The 24,808-nt window shown below is 42.3% G+C and overlaps 1 protein-coding gene across 1 annotated transcript in view; it reads left to right on the top strand.

The window, feature by feature from the left end:
• The window catches only part of ATIC (5-aminoimidazole-4-carboxamide ribonucleotide formyltransferase/IMP cyclohydrolase), a 40,886-nt gene extending 18,676 nt beyond the window's left edge, over positions 1-22,210 (top strand). Inside the window, exons 8-16 of the mRNA XM_006019963.3 lie at positions 1-37; positions 233-340; positions 2,439-2,524; positions 4,176-4,265; positions 8,136-8,264; positions 9,298-9,390; positions 19,032-19,214; positions 20,990-21,145; positions 21,790-22,210. The exon at positions 1-37 is cut by the window's left edge and continues 113 nt beyond it. Of these exons, the coding sequence (XP_006020025.1) occupies positions 1-37; positions 233-340; positions 2,439-2,524; positions 4,176-4,265; positions 8,136-8,264; positions 9,298-9,390; positions 19,032-19,214; positions 20,990-21,145; positions 21,790-21,909 (1,002 nt within the window). The 3' untranslated portion in view covers positions 21,910-22,210. The remainder of the gene's footprint in view (positions 38-232; positions 341-2,438; positions 2,525-4,175; positions 4,266-8,135; positions 8,265-9,297; positions 9,391-19,031; positions 19,215-20,989; positions 21,146-21,789) is intronic.
• The last annotated feature ends 2,598 nt before the right edge of the window (positions 22,211-24,808 follow it).

Below are 24,808 nucleotides of genomic sequence, written 5' to 3'. Positions count from 1 at the left end.
CCTGCTGCAGCCTCATTCAAACATGTCAGTCCTGCAGGTAAGACAGTACCTTATTGGTCATGCGTTTTGTATGGAAGAAGTTATGGGTTTTTACTGGGAATGGTCTTGAATGTCACTGTTGGGACTTATAGTATCTGACTGCTTGCCTTGGCAAGCTGTACTAGGAAGCAGTTGGCCTAAAACATCTTCAGGTTTATTTTCTCTAGCTGTCCTTGCTTATTTTGTCCACTAGGTGCTGCTGTTGGAATACCACTTACCTTGGAAGAGGCTCAAGTCTGTATGGTGCATGACTCCCACCAGACTCTCACGCCTTTGGCATCTGCATATGCACGAGCAAGAGGTAGGAGGGCAAGTAACGAAATCATCTACGCAAACAGCTGAGAACAAACTAGTGCCTACTCTTAAAAAACGTGCTCTGTAGTTCACATGTTCTCTTTGAAAGACAGTGCTGGTAGTTAGAAGATAAGTCTATCTCTTGCTGTTTGGTTATTCTATGTAGGATTCTAATGATTTCTGATTAAATGCACTGTCCATTCATCTCCAAAGGGACTTGGGTGCAAGTCAAGAATTGCTCTTTTTCAAAGTGAGTTTTACTACTTCAAGCCCTGTCCTTAAATCTGGTCTAAAGGAGGAAGAAAAAGTGTGGATGCAATGGAAGGTGAGACAAAATTGACGGGGGGGCGGCGATACAAGGCCAGTTGAACGTTGGCCTGCCCACCTGTCTAGGGAAGTCTGCCCTGCCTCTCTGCCTCATTTTGCTGTTACGTTACTTGTTGTAAAGTGTAGGAGGCTGCCCATTACATGCCCCGATGCCTAGGGCATTATGCGCAGCTCCAACCTGCTCTATACTGTATCCTATGCCTTGCAGATGGCATCCATATTGCTACAGTGCCTCAGACTATGACCCGTGTTCCAGAGTCTCACATGGGTTTCTCAATCCATACTGTAGCTTGCAGTCACTGTGCCCTCACACTGGGCTCCAAACTCACGTCCCCTTACTGGGGCTCACTCACTCCCTCGCTGGGGTTATTCCTCTACCCTCTCACTGGGGCACCAACTCACAACCCCTCCCTGGGGGTAGCTCCCTGTAGTATTTGTGGGGCTGGCCTATACGCAGACCTCCAGGTTGCCCTTGCAGCCGTACTCCGTGTGCCCCCAGTGCAGTCCTTCAGGTTGCTCCCTGCAACCGTACTCTGCAGAGTCTTTCAGGCTGCCCTTGTGGCCCTACTGTACACAGCCTGTTCTCTCACTACACCCCCCTCCCTGGGGCCTCAGGGTCTTATACCCCACAGGCTCAGGTGTCTGAAAACGTGCCTGGCCCCACTGCTTCCCTACTATCCACTAAGTTGTTGGGGGAATCAGGCTATAAGGCACCCCTTACTCACCCATCACTGGGGAGGCAACTAGCATGGCATTTCCTAGAGACCACCCCACCATAGGTGGACCCACCATGCTATCCTGCCCCAGAAGGGTGTAGTTTTCAGTCATACCCCAGGATCAGGAGCCTCCTACCTTCCCCACAGCTCCTGCTCTTACCTCCAGGGTGTTCTGAGCAGCAGCTCAGCGAGGTCATGTTGTTCTGGCTGCCAGCAGCAGACTACTGGCTCAGCTCTGAGGGCCTGGGTTAAAATAGAGGCTGCTAAGCCCCCTTCTCCAATCATACGGCCCTCCTGTGGTCATGTGAATACCTCATCAGGGATGGCCTGCACCTGGCAGCTGCCCTGCTGCCACTCTAAGCCTTTAAAGTGTAAAATTGTAAAAACAAGAAGGAATCTTGTTGTTGCTGGAGGAGTCTGTGCACACCCAAGGACTGGAGCTGGAAGTGTGCTCATCTTGAAAAATAAAAAAACTTTCTCCCTTGCACCTCACTAGTTCAGATTTCCCTCTTTGTCATTCTACTATGTGAGAAGATCAGTGTTGTTAAATGCAGTCTCAGAAGTGAAAAAATATCATTGATCTCTTTTTCACTCACTTTTGAGTCACCTTTTGGTTATCGGTTATACACAGACAATGAATTCTTGGTAGCTTGTTACAAAAAGAGCAAATGATTAGAAGGGCAAATGGTTGCAGGTGAAAGCTGACATGCTTTCACTATGCTGAATAGGAAATCTTCTGTAATGTCATCTTGTGCTGTTTTACCCTTTGCTTAAACTTTAAAAAATGCTTTACCGTCTGTTTCTGGTTCTAACTACAGAATTAAAGAGGATTTGCAAATAGAAGGGCAGAGAAGGCAAATCTGTAACTAGATGATTTTAAGGTAAATTACTAGAGGGGAGACGGACATAGATACTGCCTGCCTTGTGACTCCTCTGAAATGGACCACGTCCTGCTTCTGGATGGAATAAACAAACTTTGCAAAAATAAGCTGAGGCATGCAAGTGATTGTGGGTTTTTTTCATGCGTCTTAAATGAACAGCTTGCCTCAAAATATCTTATAGGTGCTGATCGGATGTCTTCATTCGGTGACTTCATTGCTCTGTCTGACATTTGTGATGTTCCAACTGCTAAAATAATTTCTCGAGAGGTTAGTAAAACATCAGGGAGTTATTCTGATGTGAAGGCCACACAGTTCTACATGGTTTCATTGACTGTAATGGCATTTTCCTTCATGCAGGTTTTTTTTTTTAATTGGTCCATTGTATGTGTTTGTACCTATCTGATCATTCAGACTGCACAAAGTCTCTTTTCCCCTCCAGTATTTATACCATGGTTCATATGTAAACTGTAGTGGTAGATGTGAAAACTAGTGTATATCCGCTTATTAACGTCCAAGTTACAGTCACAATTTCTATCACTTAAGCAAGCCCATATAAAGAAACTATGATTGTATTGTAGGAGTGGCTTATTGATGAAGGTGGTAGGGAATTCCTGTTAGCACCAGAGTAGCCTGCCTCTTCCTTTCTGGGAGCAAGGGGAGTTTAGAGTGTTGCTTTATCTGTTGATAATAGCTGTGATTTTATTCAGCCTACAAACATATAGTACTTGTAATTCCTCTGGGTTCCCTGCATAACTGAGAATATTGCACAAGTCTTTAGATTAAAGGACTGCCCTGAATGGAAGTTAAAACAAATCTAAATAAATACATCAACAAATGATATTGGTATGTATTCTAGGCTATTTTGTACTATTTAGGAAAGAGGGGAAGGAGAGGTTTTTTTTCATGCCCTTTAAAGGGATTTTACTTTAGCAAGAATTACCTCATTTGACTGGTTCACGAGGACAATATTTTGGACCATATTTCTCCTACAATTGTTGGGTGGTTCAGGTGAGCATGAAAAGGAATTACTTTATTTCCCTTTTTATTACTTTGGAGGCCTGTAGTTATTAAATGTTTGTTTCGTTTTTAAGCGCTGTTGCGATGATATGATCCCATTCTGTATTCCCAAGAGAATCACTGTCTGAAATAGTGAATGATTTTGAAAGAAAGCTTTATTGTTGTACTTTCTGTTGGGCAGTGAGACTATGAGGTGCCAAAGGTCCCGTTATATAGATGGATCTTAATTCTGTTTTCCCACAAATGCTTTCCTAGCCCTTTTTTTAAAAGATTTTCTTGCCAAGTTCCAAGTTTCTTAGCCTAAAAAGGCAGATAGATTGACAGAATCTATCTGCAAATGATTAAAAGCTGCAAATCATTTTGTTTGCAAATGGCTCTGGATTTCAGAGATTTAGAGATGGGCTGTTAGGAATTTATAGAGGGAATACCAATCTTGTGTACAGCATGCAAAATGGTTGTATTATGTAATTACAGGGAATTAATATCTTTTGTATGCCGAGATTAAACTTTGACATGGGGAATGTGGGAAAGCAGGGGGTGGAAGGAAGCAGTTCTATTGATTTTTGGGGGGGGGACGGGGGGACTTCTGTTTGTTTGGTTTTTTTAAAGGGAATTGCACATACTAATATATATCTATCTATACTGTCACATCCTGGATATACTGTACTAAGCATGGGAGTTTCCTGTTGTCTGCAAGCGGGATCATTCTTCTGTGCCAATTTGCTAACCTGTGTCAGTGTTTTCAGGGCCTTGAGGCCACAGGCCTTGGAAGTCAACAGAGATATTACTGTTGGTTTTGACTGGCTTTCGTTCAGGCCTCTGATGCCTTTTTGGAGGAAGAAGCTGAGGAAGTATAGTAGTTTGTTTTCCTTTAGAGGCTTATACTCCATGTGTGTTGCAGGTGTCTGATGGTGTGGTGGCTCCAGGCTATGAGGAAGAAGCTCTCAAAATCCTATCCAAAAAGAAAAATGGGGGCTACTGTGTCCTCCAGGTTGGTATTCTACCTATTGGGAAATATTTGCACTCTCTCATAGTCACATACACAGCTTGGCTCTGTTTTTAATCCTTGCTTTGTTTTTCTTCTATGATCTTTCCACATGCCCTTTGAATATATTTGGATTTACACCCAGCATGCGTGGGGATCTTGGGTTTCAGAGAGTGCTTATTTCTCATATAGAATATGGTAAAGTCTGAACATGAAACATATTTTGATGATGTTTCCATAACTGTTCGTAGTCTGAGTACCACTGCTCTGGCAAGCAACAGTCCCTTTTTGAAACAAAAGTCCCAACCTCTATACTGCATCCTCCTGTCCTCTCTCTTCCTTCTGTTCCTGTCAATGGACTGTCTTCATAAATTTGTTCTTTATAAAATGAAGTTCTCCAACTCTTTCATTTTATAAGTGAAGGATCATCGGAAGCAATTTGACATGTCAACACCTTAAGCTTTTCATGTTGTCTTTTACCAAGCCAGTGACAATGGCAAGCCATTTTCTTAAGAGTGCCTTTTAACCCATGCATTGTGGTTATAATCAGGCTGCAGATGCTGCTTATGCCCTTTGATAACATACATTTCCATACTGTTTTAGTAACGCTTGTCAGGAAAGATTTAAGACAGCATTGCCAAATGAAGTGTCAGATGGCCATCTTGAGTCCCATACCACCTGTTTCCCACAGCATGCAGTTGAACAAGTGTCCAATAATTGACTGTGAGTTCAGAAGTCCTCTGGCTCCAGTGCAGAACCACTGGCAGATTTTATCATATAGTCACTGCCTTGTTGTAGCCCTTATTCTCATCTCTCTTTGGGAGACTGTCATGCACACGTAAGCAAAGAACCTCAACAGCTCCATATAAAACATTCAGGACTTTGACGAGGCAGATTCAAACCGTTACTCTCAGTGGCCACCCAAAGATGACTCAGGTGCTTCAGGCAAGCAAGGATGAAATTACAGGCAGTCTCAGTTGCAGATTATTTCCTAAGTGAAATCAGTTTTGCAAGGATGCAGCAGTAAGTATTGCTTGCAGGCTTGTCTGCATGGGGATTCTCAAGTCAATTAATTTTAACTTTTAGAATGGATTAGTTAAACTGCATTAAAGCTCTGTGTGAACAGTCTACTTGGAATTCAAGCCACCTTTATTTAACTTGACTTAACTCACTTTTATAGTGAATTTGACTTCTATAGTAAAATAAGTTGGGTTAAATTTTGAATAATATCTACACAGGAGTTTATTGAAGTTTACCTAGGCATGGACGCATGCTACATTTGTAATATTACAAAAAATGAGCGTTTACCGGTTCATGATATCTGTAGCATTACAAAAATGGCTTCTGTCACCGCTGCCTCTCTGACAGACTTCCCTGGGGGTAGGGGAAGTAGAGCAGCACTCCCCTATTACTCCCTGGCTGGAGAGCACACCATTTGAAGTGACTTTATAGTGCTTTGGCCAGAGAGTTGTGCACATCTGGACACCCCCACAGTGCTTCATTTTTGTGGTGCTACACACAAAAGTATGTCAATAGCCCAAGTTTACTTTAAATTTGCACCTATAGTTTTATAGATTCATAGATTATAAGGCCGGAAGGGACCTTGGAAGATCATCAGGTCCAGCCCTCTGCACCAAGCTGGAAAGATAACTGGGGGTCAGGTGACCCCAGCAAGGTGACTATCTATTCTCCTCTTGACGATTTCCAGGTTAGGTGATTTGCACCACCTCTGGAGGGAGCTTATTCCACAGTCTGGATACCCTGACTGTGAAGAAGATTTTCCTAATGTTGAGCCTGAATTGGTCTTCCAGGAGTTTGTGGCCATTACTGCTAGTTTTGCCCTTGGGTGCGCTGGTGAAGAGTTGCTCACCAAGCCCTTGACGTACTCCCTTAGTGTAGTGGGAAGCTGCTACCAGGTCCCCTCTCAGCCTTCTTTTCTTCAGGCTGAAGAGTCCCAGATCCCTCAGCCTCTCCTCATATGGCTTGCCACGTAAGACTGATCATATGGGTGGCTCTTCTTTGGACTCTAAAGCTTGTCCGTGTCCTTGTTAAAGTGCGGTGCCCAGAACTGGATGTAGTACTCCAGCTGCAGTCTCACCAGTGCTGACTAGAGCGGAAGAATCACCTCCTTGGTTTGCTGGAGATTCGTCAATTGACGCATGCCAGAGTATTATTTGCCCTGCTGGCTATAGCATTGCACGGCTGGTTCGTATTCATACTGTGGTCTGTTATTACCCTCAGGTCCCTTTAATTCATGGTGCTAGTCAGTTTGGTGCCACCAAGCCTGTAGGTGTGTTGGGGGTTGCTCGTCCCGAGGTGGAGCATTTTACGTTTCTCGATGTTGAACATCAGGTTCCAATCTGCCCAACTTGCTAGCATATCTAGGTCTGTCTGTATCAGTAACCTATCTTCAAGTGTGACCATGCTCCCCCATAACCTGGTGTCATCTGCAGACTTAGCCAGTGAGCTCTTCACCCCCACATCCAAATCATTAATAGAGATGTTGAAAAGTACTGGACCAAGTACCAACCCCTGCGGGATGCTGCTGCCCAGTTTTCTCCAGGATGACACAGATTCGTGCGCTAGGACTCTCTGGGTCCTATCCTGCAGCCAGTTTCTCACCCACCTGACTGTCTTGGAGTTAAGCCCACAATCCTCCCATTTTCTCGTGAGACCGTCATGGGATACTAGATCAAAAGCCTTTTGGAAGTCTAGGTATACAATGTCAGCCTGCTCTCATGTGTCTGGCTAGTGAGTTTTCTGGTCATAGAAGGATTTGAAGTTGGTAAGGCAAGACCTGCCTGCGATGAAGCCATGCTGGCTGTCATTCAGAATCTTACCCTTTGCAAGCTTATCGCAGATAGACTACTTAGTGAACTTTTCTAGGATTTTCCCTAGGATGGAAGTTAGGCTGATTGGCCTAACGTTACTTGTGTCCTCCCTCCCGCCCTTCTTGTGGATGGGCATGACATTGGCGCTCTTCCAGTCCTCAGGGACTTCTCCAGAGTGCCACAAGTTATGGAAGAGTTTCGCCACGGGTTCTGCAACTGCAGATAAATTTTAGTTACTGCAGATAAAATTTCCTGAATGTCCCTGGACAGACAAACCCTAAGAGAATCTCTCTGCAAGTTATGTTCCTAGTAGAGGGACTTCTCTGTCCCTCCATTCTGACCATTTAAGACATTTTTTTAGTCCAGGGGTTCTCAACCTATTTAGACTAGGAGCACCCCTGGATAGATTTGAGGCACTCCTCAGAAAATGCCAGCTTTTACTTTTCACTCTTTTTCAAAAAGAAATCAGAAAGTCCACAACTATGACTTTCTGTTTTGAAATCTCTGGGTTTATCTTGTAAAGCTAACAATTTATAAAGCTAACAGTTCTAACATTGTGTGGCATCCTGCAGCACCCTTGAAAGGATATCAGAGCACCCCAGGGTGTCACGAACCTGGTTGAGAATCACTGCTCAAAGCCCTGCTTCTTTTCCAGAGAAGGCTACCTGCTCTCTGTGGACAGCCCCTGCAGGGTGCTCTAAAGATAGGAGAAGTTTACAGAGATGGTGGCCTTCTCCAACTGGCATGTTGGTGCAGCTAAATCATTTCTGCATGCATATCTTTGCATATTGCAATATGGACTTTTGTATTTTTCTGCCAGTGTGCATATCCCTTACCATCTACCATATCCCTTACAGTGAGGTTATTATTTTGGTATTAATAGCTGACTCCCTTTATCTATTATTGCTTCTGATACTTTGGCAGTACTTCCTCTTATCAGGTCATCTCTTTTGGGTTTTTACATATTATTATGTGTAAACTGTTCCCAGAAGCCAGATAGAAAGGCCCAAGAAGTATGAAATGCTACTTATCTGTCTACTTTTAGATGGACCCTTATTATGAGCCAGATGAGAATGAGATTCGAACCCTCTATGGATTGCATCTCATGCAGAAGAGGAATAATGCGGTTATTGACCGGTCTCTGTTCAAGAATATTGTTACCAAAAATAAAAATGTAAGTAGAAGATAATTAATGAAGGATCAGTTTGAACACTGTGGGAGTGATTTGTGTGTTTTACATAGGAAAAGTGAAGGGATTCTATTTTAAGACCCTTTAAAGCACTTGGGGAGACTTGGTTTTCAACAACTTGATGCTCAGGTCCTGGCCAGTCTTATTTAGGCAAACAGAGAGAAATTGTCGTCTTTGTACCTACTTGCATAAATATAACTAACTGGATTGAGTCCCTTTTTTTTTTCTTTTGCTGATGTATCAAAATACTGGTATTTTGTATGAATTGTAAGATACCACTTTGTTTTTTATTATGCTTAAGCAACCATATGGTAAGCAACCATTGTGATCTCATTTTGAGTCATTGTTTAATAGCCCTATTTATTTACACTGTTGCATAAACACTTGGCGCTCTCTATTCCATGCAGATTTAGTTTAGTCATTAAAGATCACATGAGTAATGAACAGCCAATCACATGCACCTAAAGAATTGCAGCCATTGCTCTTTACTTAAAGAAACAGACCTAAGTAAATGCATAAATAGCCATGGGATTGGAGGTGAGATGATGATAAATTTTATAAGTGGAGAACAGTTTAACAAATTAGTAGCAGATTATCTGTAAAGTAAAATTTATAAATGTGTTTCAAATGACAGCCCTAGTTCTGCAAATATTTAAGCACATACTTAATGCATGGGTAGTCCCAGTGAATTCAACTGGAATTAAGCAAGTACATAAGTATTTGTAGGATTGTGGCCAGTATTATTAAAATATCTACCCATTTCTTATCTGCCAAGAATCAAGCTTGGTTTTGGGTGTTGTCTTTTAAAGAGTTGGTGGCATTACTACCTAAATTATTCATTTATAACTTTTAGACCAAGCCGATTTGTATTGGTAATAGGGTATCTTTGTTGTCTTTTTTGCTGTAATATAAAATTGTACTTGCAATGGGCTTAGCCTTGCAGATTGATAGCCAATGGCAAAGCATTATAAATCTGCGGTTTAAGTGGCACGTTTATTACTGCTTTTTGTTGTTTCAGCTGCCTGAGTCTGCTTCCCGAGACTTGATTGTTGCCAGCATCGCTGTCAAGTACACCCAATCCAATTCAGTTTGTTACGCCAAGAATGGGCAGGTAACCAAACTGGGCTGCTTGGGGGAATATACCATATCAGCCAAACTGGCCTGAAGTAGTCATTGTCAGGCACCAGGTGTAAAATCGCTTAGTGTACAGGAAGCTATTAAACAAGTTAGCTTAGACAATATTATTCAGAACAGTAGCTAATGTTCTGTAGCTCTCAAGAGGCTGCCTTAAAAAGCAGAAACTCTGGATCTCTCCACACACGGTACTGGATGATAGTCTTGGAAAATGAGAACTCATGCTAGCAAAGACTTAAGTACTTCAGCTTTACTCATGTGAAGTGTTTGCAGGATCAGGATCAGGCCTTGAATCATTTGCTTCATATATAGATGTTTTATCCAGGTGGGGTATTTTGGGGTGATGTTTGCTTGAGTAGGTTTTTCTACTTAAGTTCAGCTGCCTGGGTGTTGTGTAGTGTTGTGCTTTTATTCACATAAAAAGAGCAATAGTCTTGTCTTGTTTCCCTAAGTTTTGGAATATCAAGAATGATAAGATAATTTGTATTTTAAGAAGCTAAGATGGAGGGTGGGAAGGGATTTTCAGGTGTGTTGTGTAATGCTGCACCTTAAAATTAATTGAAAGGTATGAATATTAAAATACATATATATTTCTTCCAATATTTATTCAATATTGGGTTTAAATACCAAAAGGGTTTTACACAGACTAAAAATCACTTCCCCTGTTTATTACTTTCTATTATGCATCATTTCACTTATTCTCCTCTCACCAAGGAATGTCTTCTGTATTGGGAGAAGCTGGGGACAAAGGGCACTATCTGGCTCTTGGTACATCATAAAGAATCAAAATGGGGAACATTCCTAACTTTAGTTACTCTCAGAGGTATATGTTATATGTTTGTTACTCAAGGGGATTCATTTTCATGCATCATATTGTCTCTACACAGGGTTGAAAAAAAAATCTCTTTCATTACCTCACATTATTTTCTGGTGCAAGAGCCATATAACACACAGCAAGTCATTAGTTTGCAAAGCTGGTATTTTTTGCCCCTCTCCCTATGGCTTTTTAAGTAGGTCTCCATTTTGAAAGCATTAATTTTGGTGGCCTTGGAACAAAAGCCTTACTATCTTCACTTCCCTCCATATAGCAGTAGCCTCACCAGCCCCTGAAGCCTTTTCAATGATGTGCTGCTGCAGGTGTCTCTCTAATGATTGTAGTAATGCATGTACCAAATGTAAGCAGGGTATGGTCATACATGAGAAACTAGGTAATTAGAATAGGCCTTATTTTGCTAACTAGTGAAATATCTTACCCAGACACAAATGCTTCTGTTTCTGAATGTACAGCGCAAGCCTACATTTATTTTAATATATTTATTATAGAGAGGCTAAGTCGTGGACTTGATGCAGGAATTTCTGGGTGAAATTCAGTGCCTGGTTACGTAGGCAGTCAGAATAGATCAAAATGGTCCTTTCTGGCCTCAGAACCTATGAGATGTCCTCTGGGACTAAAGGGTTGGCATTGCCCGGTGTTAGTTTTTTAAATACACTGAGAGGTCTTATTTCTTTGTCTACAGCATACCTATCTGAGAAGTCCCCTTGTTCAGATTATTCTCAAAGCAGTGCTGCCCAGAGAGAACTAATTTCCTGATCATCTTCCTGATCTTTAGATCAGTATTTCTACGTGGAACATGCAACGTTAACCTCCCAAAAATAATTAAAAGCCAGGAAGAGATGCTTGATTCCTACTTCATAGTGATTTAGGGTGGGACTGTGCAATTTCTGAGTGGCTGGGGGTTGCATGCCATGTGTGCTGCACCAACCAGAACTGCATGGATGCCTCCCCTTCTGTACTGCATCCCTGCACTCCTCCTACTGCAGCTCATACCTGTGTGGACCCAGCCGTACCCTGCATTCCCCATGTCATGCTCTGTTCAGTGCGCTGGGGTGAGCGCAAAACAAGCCAGAGGAGAGACTGGGAACCAGGAGACTGGCCGCTGTTGCTGCCAGAGCGATAGCAGGGTGGCATCTAGGCAGGAGTCTACGGGCTGCAAGTTCAGCCTTCACAGGCTGTCAGTTGGACAGTCCTGACTTAGGACATATTCTTGGCATCAAACATGAACTGTACCAAGATGATATGGGGCCAGTTTGAAGAGAAGAGTTTCCTCTGTTTACTTTGTCTTTAATTGCTAAAGGCAGGGGTAGGCAGCCTTTTGGCACTATGGGCCTCAGCTTGTGACCCACCCCCTTACAGTAGCAATTCCCTGAGATGCCATGGGCTGGATCTGGTCTGCAGGCCATAGGTTACCCACCCCTGGTCAAGGGGATACTTCATTTTCACCCCCCATTTTGTTTTCTTAAGTGGAGTTTTTGTACATCAGTTATCTACGCTTCTTTCAACCAATTCAGTTTTTTGGAGGATTATAATTGGAATAGACACTACAACCATAGCAGGTGCCTTGTACTAATGAGGCTTAGGAAAGGAAAGGATGGGAAAGAATGTTTATGGACTTGAGTGTCACTTAATTTGCAGGAAACCAGCTGTCACTAATTGCAATAAGCATGTTCTTACTTCTCCTGTCTGCCTTTCAGCAATGGGAAAACCAAGCATTATAATGTGCAGCATGTTAGGGTAACTCTTTGTTTAATGATGCAATCACTATTTAATTTAAAAATTAGCAATTACGTTTTTCCCCTTTCTCTGCATAGTATTTTAAATATAAAACAAACCAATGTATTTAACTATTTTTAGATTTTTCCAGCTATTGCCTCACATTTCTCTCATATTGTGATGGCTTATATTTTGGCTTTCAATTCCAGAACTTAATTGAGAATTTCACATTTAAGTTGTTGCATACTAAGATTAGTAGGTATGTCCATAGCAGCATGAATAACCTGTTAAGATCCTTTGAACCAGTGGTTTTCAACCTTTCCAGACTTGGCACCTCTTATTGGGCTTGATGCACCCTTTATCAGTTTTATGAATTGAGTGGCTCCCTATTTCAAAAAACTAATTTATATGTTACAGTGCTTACCTCCTTGCAAAGGGGCCAGACAGTGGGTGCAGAGGATCACCTAGGTAGTGAGCCTGAGTTTATCTACTTATCTCTTCGCATCTCACCTATCTCTTCACATCTCAGGGCACCCTTCAAATGTCCTGGCAGCGCCCCAGATTCCTCCAACACTCTGGTTAAGAACCACTGATCTGGACGTACCACATAACTTTCATTTGCTGCCAGTGCAGGAGTCATGCTGAGAGGTGGCACCTTGGCCTCTCCTCATCATACAACAATTTAATCTCTTCTGCTTTAGACCAAGTGTGCACCCTCTTTGCGGTGGCAGGCTGAAATGACCCAGCTTGGGTTTGAGGCAAGCCAATGCTTGGACCTAGCTTTTGCTATTGCTGCCACCTGGCTATGGCAAATCCCCAGTGCCCAGTCACAGCTCAGCACAGGTGAAAACCCCCTAACACTGAATACTGGTGAAGCTCCCCAAACCATATCCAGTGGCTCTACAGGTTAGATCTAGCCCACGGGCTATGGGTTGGTGACCCTTGCTTTAGACAAGTGGTTTCCAGAGTTTATTGATTCACATATCATCTTTCTGTGAACTCTGATACTTGAACAACCACATGGGGTTACTTGACCCCAGCGCTGTTTCCTGCCCAGAGCAGGAGGTTGGACTCAGTGATCTAATAGGTCCCTTCTGACCCTAGAAATCTGTGATATCTATATATATTTCGCTGTATTGTGCACATTTATTTTTGGCCTTAATAAACTTAATTGAAGTATTTCAGGAGTCCAGAGTAAAATAAATGCCCAAGGAAGCCTAAAAGGCTTGATTATAAAGAGACCTGGTGAGAAAATGAGAATTCAGTTTTTTGGGGAAAAAATGAGGTTTCAATGTTTATTTTAATATGGAACACAAACCCTAAGACCTTTCTAATATTTTAAAGAAAAAAGCAGAAGAGGCACACTGAATAGCCCTGGGATTGGAGCTGTGGTTTGAATCTGTTAGAAGGATCTCTTGGTGGAGGCAGTGAGTGTTTCTTGTTTTGCTCAGAAATTCCTTTCTGGACCTGAGAAACCTTCCTGAATAGGTTTCAGCTAAATAAATACAGGATCCTCATAAAGTCCTTGTGCACTTTTAAACTTTAGTAACTTAGGTTGTACGTATGATAGAAACAATCTGTAAATGGCATTTAAAAGCCAAGTTATTAAAGTTTTAGGACAACTAGAGTACACAATGCTAGACTTCAACATAACCACCATCCATCATGATACAGTGCTCAATCTGATCTTCCAACTGCTTGAAAACGTTTCCCAGTTGCTCTTGAGTTACTGCACTAATTGCATTGGTGATCCTAGCCCTGAGTTCCACCAAAGAACGTGGTTTTGACAAGTAAACTAAACTTTTAATATATCCCCATAAAAAGAAGTCCAACGGCGACAGGTCAGGTGAATGAGCTGGCCAAGCAATTAGTCCACCTCTGCCTATCCACTTCTCTGGGAAACCATCATTTAGGAACTGTCATACATTCAGAGCATAGTGGCACGGAGCTCCATCTTATTTAAGAATAAATTCGTTATTACTTACGAAGCCTAGCATTGTGCGCTCTAGTTGTGCTAAAACTTTAATAAATTTGCTTTTAAATGCCGTTTACAGATTGTTTCTATCATACCTACAACCTAAGTTATTAAAGTTTAAATGTGCACAAGAACTTTATGAAGACCCTGTAGTTTCTACAGGGGAAGTTTTGAGTTACACTGAATCAGCCTTTTCCAGAAAAAAAAAACGTAAACATTTTATGGAGAAGTTCCTAACTAGCTCTAATTATACTCTCTCTTTTTAAACACTTCAGGTTTCTAGACAGCGCCTCAAAAAGAAATGCAATGAAGCAGCCATTGCTGTGCCCTTTGTGCCACACGAATGATATAACAATTAATGTGTCACAAAGGTGGCTTTAATACATTTTGGTATACTTCAGAGCTATGTTCAGTGGCTTGACCTGTCCAATTTAAGTACAAAGGTTTAGCTAATTCTTACCTGGCACATAAACCAGAGGTCACCGTATTCATCATTTTACAAAATTTAAATTGCGACAAAATATAACATTTTGAGTGGCTCTTGGAGAACCTGGAGTGGAAAAGTGTAGTTAAAGGAGGGAAGGACATATAAAAGGATCATAGTCCATGAAGGGAGTTGAAGCTTTACATAGGAATCAGATGGCTTCAGTTCCAGAAGGTGTCTTTCTCCTCAGCAGCTCTTTCCTTTACCCATACAGAGGGCCTGGCTGCCTACAATGTGAGAAAACTGCAGAGGAGCTCTTCCGTCTTACAGAAGACTCAAATTTCAGCCAGTTCCTGTACCCCTGTATCCTGTTTCCCTCTTCACTTCTTTGGAGGGGATTGTCCGTATGTCCACAACTCTGCAGGGCCCAAGCTTAGGACATGCTGTACAGATAGAGCTACTTCTCTACAGCCGTTTCCTATGTGAGAGCACTTTGTTGGGGTTCCCTGCAATGGCAGGCTTTTGCAGCTGCTCTGCACTGGCCCCATTTGATCATATTTAGTTTCTGTAGTACATACTGTGTGGCTTGCCTCAAGCTGAAGGTAAGGCCTAGTGGAAGACTAGTGCACAATACACACACCAGTAAAAGCACCATGGTGAGCAAGCCTTATTCACCACTGTGACTAAAAGGAGTGTTTTGCTTCTTCGCCATGTCCTGGCCTGCTGGAGTGCATGCAACAGCTGTTTGAAATGGAGAGACTTCTTTTTTCAGTTGTTGGCTTACCACTTCCCACAATCTTGAAGATCCTCAGGGGTACATGTTCCAGGCTTGGATGACCTCTTTCTCTACTCTCTCCCAGTTTGTTGGGCCCAGCATAGTGGTAACTAGGTGAAATTTAGTGGCTTACGAGGTACTGGAGGTCAGACTTGGTCAGACTCAGCACCCTAAGGGATGACGAGGTCCAACAGTCACAAACTCCTCCAAGACTATTTTAGGTGGGACATAAAGGAAAAACTTCTTCCCTGTCTGAGCCCCCAAGGCCTGGAATAGACTCCCCCCAGAGGTGGTACAAGCACCTACTCTGGACTCTTAAGAAACATTTGGACGTTTATCTTGCTGGGATCCTTTGACCCCAGCTGACTTCCTGCCCCTGGGGCAGGGGGCTGAACCCGATGATCTTGTGAGGTCCCTTCCAGCCCTAATGTCTATGAAATCTGTGAAATCTATGAAATATGTAGTGGGCCTTTCTGGCCTTAAACTCAACAAAAGTGTAGCTAAACTACATGAGTTTCCTGGGAAATGTATAAGCTCTGCTGCTGAAGTTGGAGAGGTATCGAACCCTGCACCCACTTAGTATCCCATTGACTCGGTCAGGGTTCCCTGCACAGAGGCTTCACTGCAGGCCTGGAGCCTAGGAGAAAAGATGTGTGAGGGTGGGGGCAGGCACTGACGGGAGATAGTTTCATTGAGTAAATAGAATAGTTAAACTCCTGACTATGCATAACAGTTATGTTGATAGTCAACTCTATACATTTATTAACGAAGGCCAGTGTTAATTGAGGTGAGATAATTAAGAGCATATGATATTAGGCAGTGGCACGAATCTTTCATTTACTCTTTGGGGGAGGGTATCCTGCAGCATGTTTTATGGGTCTGGTAAGAGGTGAAGTCACAATATCTTGATGAACGAGAAGGCAAATGATTCATTTCTTTCATCCCAGCCTTTGACTTTATGACTATAACATCTGTTGCAGCTAGCTGAGCTGGAAAGTCTGAGGCATTGGCCAGAACCGCTGGCCTCAGAACAGTCTCCACAGTAATGACCCACACTTGCAAGTCTGGTTAGTGATTCAATCTCAGCTTAATGGAAGAAGGAAGAAATTAAGAAAATGGGTTTCACTTTCCTGCAGGCTTTGGGTTTGAAATAGTAAGAGTCCAGTCATAAAAATGTGTGTTCAGCTTTTCAAAGCTTGCAGACGGTTACTGGCTCATACACGAAATGTTAAATCCTCTTTCTCTCATCATCCCCACACACACCCACTTGTTATGATGGTTACGAGTGAGGGAAATTTTATATCTTGCTGGTACATAAAACAGAAGTTACTTGCCCTTGTGCATGTGGGCTACAGGAAATGTGCAACACGTGGGTTTGTGTGTCCATGAGTCTTGTTGGATAAACTACATTCCCAGTCTGCAGGGAATCCCACTGAAGATACAGGGAGGAAGGGTTAGAGAGGAATGGTCCAGTGGATAGTTCTAGTAGGAACTCAGGACAGGTCAGTTCCCTGCCCTTGCCACTTGACATTAGGCAAGTCCCTTAGCTTCTCTGGGTCTTACCTGCAAAATCTTGAACTAGGATGCCCTGGCACATGGAGGGCAAGGGTACATAAAAAGACTGTAAGGAGTCAGATGCCCTTTGGATGGGAGCCAGAATAGTACCTAAGATGGACAGGGAGCAGAGGACATGACATTTGGCTGTGGGCCTAGCAGGCACACTACCAGTACCATCTGTGTAGATTCAAGTCTTCTGGACCCACAACCTAAAGTAACCAGTTTCGAAAGATGTTCAGGATACTGTACGTGCTAAAATTAAACCTGGCCTTTGCATTCCAGCCCTAGCTGTATTCAGATGCGGTGTGGCTTCGCTGGTTTCCGCTCCATTCAGTCCTACACCACAGTCCCTCCTTGCAAAGGGGCTGGCGTGAGGGTATTGCCCAAATTACAGGATTGCCCTCTTTAAATTCATTGAGATGTAAAAGCACAGGGCAATATTGTAAAATGAGGAGCCTACCTATTCCTGAAGGGGGGCATTGCCACAACTTTATCCCAGTGGGGGCCTGTGGTATGCAGATTACAAGACTTCTAAAAAATGAGGCATCTTATTTCTCAAAGACAATCACTCACTGCTCCATTTATTTTGGGGGAATTTAGCACCTACGTTTGTATAAAAAAGTGGCTTTCTTGAATGATACCTTCTCATCTTTTGTAAGGTTACAGGTTTATGCTAGCCCATATCTCCATAGCAGGGTATCACAATGCTCAGTCACATTTCTCAGGAACCAAGCTCTGCCCAGCTTCTTCCCAAGCATACATCCTAGAAATGAGGTTGTAAGGACACCCTGTGGGCACTCCAAGTTGCTGCTGTGGAGCACACTGGAAACCTAGATCTTGCATAGGCTGCCAGTCACCCATCAACGTAGTGTGATGTATGAAGCAAGAGCAGATGGTTGGGGCTTATTTCCTTGGCAGCATAGACAGTGCCTATAGACAGGTGTAGGTATGCTGGGGTTTAGTTGTGGTGAACATTTGACACACTTAGCTAAGCAACACAAGTCAGTAGCAATGCTTACAGAACAGCAGAAAGTTCTGAAATTAACTCAATGGTACACCCAAGTGAAAAAGAGACAAAGGTAAGATATCCATTGAGTAAAGAATTTGTCTGACAAAAAGCAGGGCTGAAAAATAATGGAAAGTCAAGACAGCTCCTGTCATTCTAGCTTACTTGGAAAAGTCAGATTTCAAACGTTTCTCCTAGAAACAGCCTCTATTCTCCCCTCAGCATGTCTGTTTTACATCACAATCCAGTCCTATTATATAAGAGTTAGGTGTAGCACACAACTATTTTTAAAATCCTGTTCCTTTTGGCAGATGACAGTGAAAACATTGACAGCTTCAGAGCTTTGAAGTTTCAGGATGTGGTGGCTGCACAGCCTGGTCCTTCACATAGAGTACCTAATCTTCTTTCTTATAAGACTTGACTGCCTTTGAATCTATAATACAAAAGGAATTACACCTAATCTGTTTAGTCACTTATAGTGTGTCAATCACAGGGATATATGAGCACCTTGAAAGATTACAAAAACATGGGTGGCCTAGACGCAGACCTGAACTTTCTTTCTAATATCCCTTTACAAGTCTGATGCTTAAAATTTCTCATTGGCCCCTTTCATTTTACTGTAGTGAGTATTTTGAAATGAAAGCCAAAATGACATCAAACCTTTTTGGTTTAATATTTTAGCTCCTTTTGCAGAGGGTGTATGACAACATTTGCTATATATAAGTTTCTATAGTATGCTTATCCTTTTGGTTAGGGCAAACATTTATATTTCTTGGATGGGAAAGAAAGCCACATGAAGGACAGGGTGGGCCAAGTAGTTTGTGTGCCTGGACTAAGTCAATCTAAAAGAGGGAACTACAATTTGGGGATGAAGGGGAAATGTAACTATAAGGAGCCCTCTAGTAAAGGTGGTAAGACATTATGGGCTCAATCTGTTCTAATCTGCTCTGTGCCGATCTGAATTACTTGGGTCCTGAATTACTTGGGTCCTGATCCTGCTGTTTGTTATACACAGGAGGAATCCAATTATGGAGACCACAGAAATTACAAATGCTGGAGTTTGCCTCATAAACAAGTTGCAGGGGAGGGAATTTAGGTATTTCTGGCATCCCCATCACTTTATTATCACGTGACAGACTGTGATCCAAGCTTTCTTCTGCTTTAGTGGGGAAATAACTAACTGCTGGGAAGACATGCATGCACCTATCCAATGTGTATAATTGCTCTGGAACCGTGCTGCTTTGATGCAGACAGTTGTTCACAAAGATGTACTGGATTTTCAATAACAAAGTTCTGGATTTTCAATAACAAAGTTCAGTATGTGCTTCAGGTTATCGGGATTGGAGCTGGCCAGCAGTCCCGAATTCACTGCACACGTCTTGCTGGTGACAAGGCAAACCATTGGTGGCTCAGACATCACCCACGGGTGCTCTCCATGAAGTTCAAGGCTGGAGTGAAGAGAGCAGAGATCGCCAATGCCATTGATCAGTATGTCACTGGGACCATTGGTGAGGTAAGGCACAAGGATGTCCTCAAAGGCAGGACACAACCTTCTGCAAAAAAAGCTACAACTTTTTTAATGGGATCAGTATTAATACATTAATATTTCAGGACCCAGAACATGTTTCACTGACAGAGTGACGGTGCTTCTCATATGCTCAAAGGCTATTCAGGAGAGGACCCAAGTGTGGCCTTTTTTCTTTTTAGTGTCCATTCCCTCCCATCATAATTTCTTATCATCTTTTAATCTTCTGCCCGTGAAGGGTTTAAAACCTTCACATCTCACTTTGCAGTTAGTTGCATGACATTGTGATCTTGCTCTTGTATAACATGAGGCACTCCTTGGTCTCATCCTCGCATAAGTGTGCTTCATCTGCTGCTGTTCTAGCCCTGGTCACTCTAGGAAGTGGGAGAGCATGACTGAGGCCATACTTGGCTTGTTTTTACTAAAGGTACTAGCCAATCCTCTTGCAGACCTTCTGTAGGGAGGTGGAAAACTGGGAGTGCTGGCTGACTACATGGATATTGGGGTTCAGTTGCTGATGCCATTTGAACCAAAAAGCACAGACTGATCAGGGACATGCCATTACAGTTTGAAAACTAGCCCAGGTAAAAATAAGGGTCTCGCTCTAGTTCTTTAAGGGCAAAATGTCCACCTCACAAAACCTCTGAAATTATTATCCTTTCTCGTGGTCGTAGCTGAGAGATTGAGGACTTGAATGACGTTAAAACAGACATGGACTTGCACAGCTAAAGGTAGCAAACAGTTGGGATAAAATAGCCCCTAAAGAGCTGACTTCCGGACAGGGCTCAGTTACGGGCATGTTGAAGGCATCGGACAATTTCGTAATATGTTGCAGACAGATCCCCAAAGTGTTGGAGTAAATATTGGAGTAAGAAGGGATAATATTTGTCCTATATCACATCCTAAATCCATAGCTGAGCAAAGTATTGAACCCAGACTCTCCTGGTTCCTATTGAGTACCCTATATACCTGGTTGCATTGCAACATGAAGAAACCTGTTCTATATATCTCTCCAAAGAACTTGAAGCCTCAAGCACTGTTTTTTAACCAACAGTCTTTCCCAGTCATCTATTTTACTCTGGATATTAGAAATAAAGAGTTAAAAGTATTGTCAGAACTGAAGGTTTTTTCACTTTATTTTTACTTGCTTATAGCAGTTTTTGTATCTGGCTGTTTGGATTCTCAGAATCCAACTGACTTTGCTGTTGCAAGCAGTGATGAGCTCAGTAAATAATATGCCCTTTTAAAGTATAAAACCAACAGCTGGAATGGGAACCTAGTGAATCATCACTACAAGAGCAATTGCTTGTTTAAGGGGGTGGGAGCTGGACTGATGCAGTTCAAGAAGGTGAATCATAAGCTAAGCTGCTGTTTGTCAGATGTGTTAAGTCGTATACCAAATCCTGTTTGTGTGCTGGCATTTACACAGAAAGTCATAGCACAGATGGGCCAAGCAAGCATGATGGCACTAGAAATAGTAAGGGGGAAAGGGAATTATAATGGTGCAGAAGGCATTGTAATCTTCCTTTTAGTAGTCAGTAATCAGCTCCCACACTCACTTAAAATTTAATAATTCTCAGTGTAAAGTTTCCAACTGCAGAGCACCAGGTAATATGAGGGCTATAGAACAGATGTTAATGTGAGTATAAAAGAGATACCATTGCTGGGAGGAAAGCCCAGAAGCCATTTCTAGCTGTCTAATAGCCATAAAGCAGTAAAAAAAGTGAATGCTGTCAAGCTAAGTTGGCTCTTTATTTCTTCAGGGTGATGATCTGGTTAAATGGCAGGCAGTGTTTGAGGAGGTCCCCGCACAGTTAACGGAAGCAGACAAGAAGGAATGGATTGGCAAACTGAATGCAGTCTCCCTCAGCTCGGATGCATTCTTCCCTTTTAGGGATAATGTAGACAGAGCTAAGCGGGTAAGATCATTGAGCAGTCAGGATGTCAGAGTTACTTAAGGAAAATGCCTGGGTGGTTTTTCTTTGTTTTAATTTCATGCAAACCACTATGGAATGTGTCTGCATTTTAAACCTGCCATGGACGAAAAATGCTGACTAGAGCTGCTGCATTCTGGATCGTATTTTTATGATATATTTGGGTCTCAGTAGAACAGGAGTTGAATAACGATCATTCAACCCATTCATATAGAGTTAAAGGAAGATTGAAATATGACAGAGTTGAAAAATATGGAGAAAAATATTTGTTACAAATGTTGCAAGACTTTTACTCCTTGATGAATTCTTATTCAGGGGGAGAAGTTCAGAACAATGTATGTGGGTTAACTTGCTATATTGTATGTTCTTAAAGGCTGAATCTGGGGGTGGGGGGTTGGTTTTTTTTTAATACATGTTGTACAAACACAATTTAATATGATACAGTCCTTGTTCTGTGACTGGCTCCTGCATACTAGTCATACAAATATGGGAGGTGAGGTTTGCAGTCTGGTCCAGGGAAGACCATGAGACTTTGATGATGTAGCGCGGTTCGGTGTTTTGCTACACAACTCATCTCTTTGTTTTTATTTTTCTTCACTAACTTTTAATTTCATTAAATCTTTGTTCAGAGTGGAGTACAGTTCATTGCTGCCCCGTCTGGCTCAACTGCTGACCAGGTTGTGATTGAAGCCTGTGATGAACTGGGAATTGTTCTTATTCACACCAACCTCCGATTGTTCCATCACTGATTCCACTGTGGGCTGTCATAGCTGGTAATCCTCATTTGGCCGTGGGCTTGTCTGGAACAGTGACTAACTTTACTGGTTAAGTTTGGAAACCCATTCTGTGAACACATGGAGAATATTCTTGTATAATCAATAAATAACCTTCCCCCCCCCATCACAACCACTGCTGTTATCTGTGAATTAATAGAAAAGAAATTGAACTCTTTTGAAAATAAACATGCAATTTCTGGTTGTACTGAGTCTATAGTTTTATGATGCTCATTCTTTCTGTATTCAGGAAAAAGTTCTAGGAGTTAAAATTTATAGCCCAGATATTATCAGTTCATTAAAAAGCTGACAGAACACTGTGAAACTCTGGCTTGCAGCCAACTTTAATGAATCAATAAAGATCTGTGCTAGAACTGAACCAGTACGGATTTCTTTGGAGCCAGCAGGTAGCTTTATCCAGGTGTGTCCAATCCATTATCCTTCTCCTTTGCAGTGAGAATGTAATTGTTTCTGTGTCCAAGGTACTTTTTGGTTCAGCATGCCAAGTTCCGCTGAGGAAATACAGTTTTGCCGAGGGGCAAGCTTGAATTGCTTTCTTGGAGGTGATAGTGGAGAGACTAATTCCTATGAATCTTACATGCTTGATTCTCATACCACGAGAGTTCAATTCAGAGTTCAGACACGGGCATCTGCAATGCATCTTGCCTAGAGCTAATTCTGTTCTCTGTTGTGCGCAGTTTACTCTGAGTAGGTTTGAACTCTGATTGGAAAAACAAGCACATGTCTGGAGCTTCGTGAGGTGAAAAGGTAACAATCCCAACATGCTGGTTATTACCTATAGCCAGTACATTTCAAGGGAGATTTTTTTGGTCACACTTTACAAAATCTGTTTAACTTAGTACAGGTTCACTAGCAAAAATTTCTGGGTTATACCATTATGACTTAATCCTCAGCTCATGTAAAACACGGGCCCTACAGCCATTCACCTTATGCAAAAGTATAATGGGCACTGGGTAGGGTGCAGGTTCTAGTCCCAGCTCCGGTACTAACTGCAAATTCTATATTCCTGATTTCTATCTCTCCCTTTAGCTTGGCTATTTAGAGTGTAAAATCTTCAGAAGAGTTGTGCATGTCCTAGTACAGTGGGTCCCAAACAGGGCCTTCACATACTTAGGAAGTATATAGAGTAATGTTACTTATCAGGGATAACAGTTTCTTAAATAAGAGCTTTTTTGCATGAAGATTTTCCTGTCTTTGAGATACTGCTACTGTGCTTATATGTGGATTTGGGAGGCTGGCTTCACTGCTCCTTGAAATCCATTATCTACAGATATCTCCCATCCCTTCAACTCACTACATCTCAGTCTGCTGTCAGCAAGTCATTGCCAGAGCTGTGGCATGAACACAAAGGCTAGAGAGTGAGCAAAGGACCAGGATGGAAAAGGATGCTAATGTGGAGGAAAGCAGTGGTGAGAAATGAAACACAATGGGTACATGGAATAAGAGGCATAAGAGGCAAGAAAACTTGGAAGAGGGCATTAAGAGTGCAAGGGGCCTCCTAGGAAATACAAGAGTGTCAAAGACTTGCTCCCCTATGTGACATGGATGAGTGTTGTGGTGGAAGAAGGGATGAATGGGGTTTCTACAGGGAGACCCATACTCACTATGAATATCCTTCCTTTTAGTAGCTACATAATCATCCTCAAATATATCATTAGCTGTGGAACCCAGCACTTGCTTTAGATCCTTGAATGTAGTGGAGGGAAAACTTTGCACAGCTGAGGAGCATTGTGTTGGTATCTTAACCAAGCTTAATGCTTCCCCAGTACCAGAACCATGTTGCACTTGTCTGTCCTGAGGGCTGCTCTGACTTGAAATGGTTATAAAAAAGACAATCCATCAGGGGATCAGCAGAGATGCATAGATGTCTGGGTGTCCTGGCATAACTTCTGTACTGCATAGAAAGAGGCTTAGCCACTGCAAGTGTTCTGCATCAGAAAAGGAAACCCTCTGGGATCCAGTTAAGAACTGACTTAAAAGTGGCTTACTTCCCTGCCCAGCTGAGCTTACTATCCTTGTAACGGTCCTGGCTACAACTGGTTATGTACAGAGCAGAATCTAGGTCATAGCAACACAGTAGAGGTGCTCTTGGCCTTAGTTGTATGTTCCATAATGAATTGTACATATTGCTTGTAGGCTTTATAGCATGGAGATGGATGGACTTTGCTACTGAATACTACTCAAGGTGTGGCTAAATTCTCCAGATGCTCAAATCAAGTCCCTTCCTGGCCAGCAGTGTGCACTGTTGAATGTCAATTAGCTAGAAGGAGCAGCAGCTATTTTGAATTTTCCAGGGTGGATGTATCTTGACGTAAATTATTCTTTGATGCCAATATGAGTTAAAATAAATACTGAGCTATCTCTTGCATCTCCCTGCCAAACAACAGGGGATTATTCCTTGCACTATGGTCTCGACAACTTTATCCAGTGAAGCATGAGGCCTAAACCACTTCCTGAAGGAGAGTGGTAGACTCCGAGAGCTCGTAATCTATGTGCTATGGGGTTTTTTTTAACCATTTCATGCTTTTATACCCCTGGTTTTCATCACTTTCCTCATAGTTCTTGCTCTCTGCTTGCAGTAGAGAGCCACATTCTCATTGCATTCTTGTATATTTGAGTTTCATGCTGATGTGGCCTCCTTGGAAATTGGTACATATTTTCTCTAACTTCAATCCTAAGGGGTCAGTTGTGGCCAAGACAGTAAATGCCCCCCAGAGCCATAATAGAAGGGCTATCACCCCCTTCAGATATACAGATCACAACCCAATATTAAAATATTGCTGCATTGTCATGCAGGCTTGTTTGTTAACTGTGTCACCCTTGGCTCCATTTGCTTTCCAGGTATCTCTTGTTT

This window comes from Alligator sinensis, unplaced genomic scaffold, assembly GCF_000455745.1.
Source record: "Alligator sinensis unplaced genomic scaffold, ASM45574v1 scaffold233_2, whole genome shotgun sequence".
NCBI lineage: Eukaryota > Metazoa > Chordata > Crocodylia > Alligatoridae > Alligator > Alligator sinensis.
Note: the sequence above shows the minus strand (reverse complement) of the source record. Positions and strands in the feature narration are given on the sequence as shown.